We start from the raw sequence: 4376 nt of genomic DNA, 5'->3' as shown, positions 1-4376 counted from the left end.
TCCTCCAAGAGGTGTTGAGGTAACCTCTCCTTTCAGGTGGTATTTCGGTTGCAGGAATTCACACTATTTTCTGGCTCCCAGTCCCCTCCCAGTCCCACAAGCCTGTCTGGACCCACCCTCAAAGCGGAGCAACGAGTCTATGCCTCGGTTTAACGACTCTGGAAAATTGCAATGGATAGAGACAATGGCTTGGGGGAGGGGCGGGGGTCGTCCTGGGGGCGACGACAGACAGCAAGGATGGTCTTACAGGCTGGTATCGACGTTGGGGTCTTGGCCGGAGCCAGAGCCAGAGCCGGAGCCGGAGCCAGAGACTTCCACCGCGGTGGGGGGTTGTGGATCGACGCGGGGGTTGCGGCGACGTCCCCGGTACTCGATCATGTCTGGATGGTAACTCGGGTGGCGTCGGGCGTGCTTGGTCAAGTGGTCGCTCCGGGAGAACTGCTTGGGGCACAGCGGGCAGGAGAAGCGCTTCTCGCCGGTGTGCGTTCGGTAGTGGCGGGCCAGCTCGTCCGAGCGCGTGAACTTCTTGTCGCAGTCGAGCCAGTCACAGGAGAACGGGCGCTCCCCCGTGTGGGTGCGCTGGTGCGACTTCAGGTGCGACGACTTGTAGTAGGCTTTGGTGCAGCCCGGGAAGGGGCACTGATGTCTCTTGGCTGCAGGTGTAACCGGCCTTCTCCGGGACGCCGGAGCCGCCGCAGGGGCGGGGCCAGCCTCCGTGGGTCCCCCGGGGCCCTCCCCGCCTTCCTCCGGCTCGCTGGGGACCGCAGGCGCGCTGGGGATGGCGGGCGCGCCGCAGGAGCTCTCGGGACCGGACAGCTCGTCCGTGCTGAAGGCTGGGGCCGGTTCGCAGCCCTGGGTCGGGCTAGAGCCCCGGGCGGGCTCGGGGGAGCCACTGCCAGCGCGCGGAGCTTCCCCCGGGTCTTCCCCGACGCCTTCGTCGCCAGCGCCTCGCAGGGCCGCCAGCGCGCTGGCCGCCAGCAGGTGCGGCGCGGGGGCGGGGTTGGGGGCGGAGCCCTGCAGCGGCCGGGGCTCCCACGCCCACTCCGGTGTTCCCTGCCCCCGCTCCGCGTGCTCCAGCGGTGTCACACCCACCTCTGAGCCGGCCGGAGCATCCGCGCCCTCGGGGTCGGGCGCGCGTCGGTGCAGCACGGCACGTGTGGACATGGACACCAGGCACTCCGCAGCGAAGTAGTCCAGGCAAGCCCCGGCGGCCGACATGCTGGCGGCGCTCGGCGGAGCGTCGACCGAGCGCTGCCGGCCGCGGGCGAAGGGGTCCTCTGGGGGGTCCGTCCCGCCGCTGGGAGCGCAGCGGGGGGCAGCAGGGACAGGTGCGCGCAGCCCCGCACGGGGCGCGGGACCCGTCCCGCCAGACGCGCCCTTGACGCACCGGAGCCCGCGGGGGCGGTGGGACCCGCCCCGGCCCCTGGACACCTCGGATGGCGCGGCCCGGCTGGCCTCACGGCATTCCCAGCAGCCTGGGAATTTATCTTGTCTCCGCTTTCGCTCTGCTGCTGGCGAGCCAGGTAATTTTAATACGGCGACAACTCCCCGATCGCAACTTCTGGGCAGCCTGCCGGCCTCGCCCCCCTCGCGCCCGCTGGTCCCCGGCCAGCTGGGTGTCCGGAGGAGACGGAGAAACTTTTTTTTTTTAAGGGGGGGACGGAAAAGCCGCCGATACCTGACTTGTCTTTCGATTCAGGATCGCGGTTGCTAGCGAAGTGAGCTGGAATTGCATTTCACTCGCGTCCAGCGCTCAGACAGAAATGAAAATATCCCCAAGTCTGCATCCGAAAGAAAACCGGAGGAAAAGTTTCCTCTTTTAGCAGAGCGGCTGTTAATCCAGGATCGCTAGCGATCTCCCAAACAGATCCGCCGCGTAGCCATTAATTAGTAGCGTTTTGAACCAAAACGTTTCTAACCTTGCAAAAAGCAGAGTCCTCCCCTGGTTGAAATAGAAACTTAAAATCCTTGGAGTAACGATTTAACCATTCAGCCAACGAAAGAAAAAATGCATGTTTAAACTGCATTAACCTGTCACAGGCATACAAACAAATTTCCACGCTGAAATATAAATTACAGACTAGCAGCGAGATAAACACATTTAAACGGACTCCCACAATTTTAATAATAGAAAGTCACGTTTCCAATTAGGGAACGCCTTTTATTTCTCTTTTGACAAAAAATTAAAAATAAGAAAATGCACCAAAATGACATAGAATTTTCCTATGGTAGTTTATGAGTGTGGGGATCTTTCTTTTTTATAATCAAATATGTGCATGATTTATTTTACATGTCTTTATTGCCTTCATTTGCTCTCCGAGCCCTTTTCTTATTTTTAAAATTAAAAAAAGCATAGAAAATAAGCAGGATAATTTCTAAATGTGCTCTTATCACAATCTTGGATATTTACAGGCTTTACTGCTATAATATTGAATTATGTGCATTTTATTTTTAAGGCTTTGGTATTTTTTCTTTTAAAAATTAAAAAAATACCACACAGGCATCAAGAATAACATATGCTCATGTACTTACTGACTAGAATGATCAATTGTGAGATTTTTGTCGTGTTTGCTTTAGATTTTTTATTTATATTAAATGTTCAGAGAGTTGAATGTTACTTTTCTCCCTCCCTGACTGCCCTCACTCATCAGGACCATTAAGTGCATATTCTTCAAGCCTTCTTTATGCTGCTATCCCACACTACATATGTGTATATCTTTGTGTATTTAAAATTTTTAGTAAATGTTGCTGCAACACCCATGTCATTTTGCAACTTGCTTTTCTCCCTCAACATTGATTTTTATATTGATACCTGTAGAAGTGACTGTTCATTTAGCAGTTTTAAAATAATATAGGCAGCTGTGTTATGTTTAAGGAAATCCCATTCATTTTTGCTGGAGCTGCTTGTCTCAAAATTTCAGATGATGTAGCAATCTATACATTAAAAGTCTATCAGACAGAGTGATTTATTACCTGTCTTTTTCAAATTTATGACTAGAAAAAAATGTAAACATATTTTAGATGCTGAGAGAGTATTGTAAGCACCCATGTACCTGTCATATGTAATTATGAATGTTATTTTGTTACATGTTTCAGATCTTCTTTAAAAAATTGAACTATTCAATATTTCTGATAAAATTTAAGCCCTTTTGCATGACTGTGGTAACTCCCCCCCACTTTTTTCCCCCCAAAGACAAACACTATCATGAGTTTTGTATGCAATTTTTAAATTCAGGTTGCACAATTTTAACTGCATATGAACCAATATGATATACACAATTTTAACTGCATATGAACCTATATGATAGACACAGTGTTAACTGCATATGAACCTGTAATGCTTTGTATGATTTTTAAAATGTCCAGACAGGGTATTAGACAGTACCTATCATTCTGTAACTTCTTCCTCCATGGTGTGTTTTTAAATTTTTGTTCTTCCTGTTGGTAAATATAAATGCAGCTTGTTCATTCTGTTATATTGGGGATCCATGCATATGAATGTGTCGTGTTTATTCATGGCCTTATTGATGAATGCCAAAACTGCTGCCAATATTTTATTACTGGTACATGCATCTCTAGCACATATGTAAGAATCTCTCCATGTGTCTACCTAGAAAGGGATTGCTAGGCAGCACACACACACACACACACACACACACACACACACACACTCGCAGTTTCACTAGAGACTGCCAAATGGCTTTCTAATTTGCACACCCATCAACAGTGAATGAGAGTTCCTGCTTCCCTGACATGATATTAAATATTTCTAGATTCAGACTTATTTCTGCCAATTTGATTTTTAAATAGCACCATATCTTGTTATTTTATTTGAATTTCCCTCACTGCCTGTGGGGTTGGGCATGTCTCCATGTATTTATTGGCTGCTGAAGTTTCTGAGTCTGTGATTTGTTTTTTTCTCAGTTTTTGTCATTTTTCTAATACGCTGCATGTGTGTGTGTGTGTGTGTGTGTGTGTGTGTGTGTGTGTGTGTGTGTGTGTGTGTTTTGTCTTTCATCCTCTGGATTTATAGGGCTTCATGTGTATACACAGTAAACATATTGTCCAAATCTACAGCTTGTCTTTTAACTTTTGATGTCTTTGCATTTTTAGAAAATGTAGTTATATTCACACTGAGCTTTTAAAAAATACTTAGTGTTGTCTCTGTGTTATTAAAGACAGATCTCCACACCTGATGTTCGAAAACAGCTTCTCCCATCCTTTTCCATGATGTCTTACCTTTCACGTGTGAAATGCATGGTATAAAGTAGGAATTTAACTTTAGTCCTCTCTCCCCTATCATGGAAAGCCTGCTGTGACCTGATTTTCTCATCCCTATTAATGTGTAACACCACCATGATTGTAAATTCATGGAA

At 48.4% G+C, this 4376-nt stretch overlaps 1 protein-coding gene across 1 annotated transcript; it reads right to left on the bottom strand.

The window, feature by feature from the left end:
* Positions 1–243: 243 nt before the first annotated feature.
* On the bottom strand, positions 244–1218 carry Klf14 (Kruppel like factor 14). The gene has a single exon (XM_008850864.1). The coding sequence runs from the start codon at positions 1216–1218 to the stop codon at positions 244–246; it is 975 nt and encodes a 324-aa protein (XP_008849086.1).
* Between the last annotated feature and the right edge of the window lie 3158 nt (positions 1219–4376).

The sequence above is a fragment of the Nannospalax galili genome, unplaced genomic scaffold, assembly GCF_000622305.1.
Source record: "Nannospalax galili isolate Female #2095 unplaced genomic scaffold, S.galili_v1.0 scaffold1065, whole genome shotgun sequence".
Classification (NCBI taxonomy): domain Eukaryota; kingdom Metazoa; phylum Chordata; class Mammalia; order Rodentia; family Spalacidae; genus Nannospalax; species Nannospalax galili.
This window is presented reverse-complemented; position numbering and strand designations above follow the sequence as displayed.

Bases quoted from the DNA above. Each gene is read 5' to 3' on its own strand.
- Klf14 (XM_008850864.1), bottom strand. From the start codon at position 1,218: ATGTCGGCCGCCGGGGCTTGCCTGGACTACTTCGCTGCGGAGTGCCTG.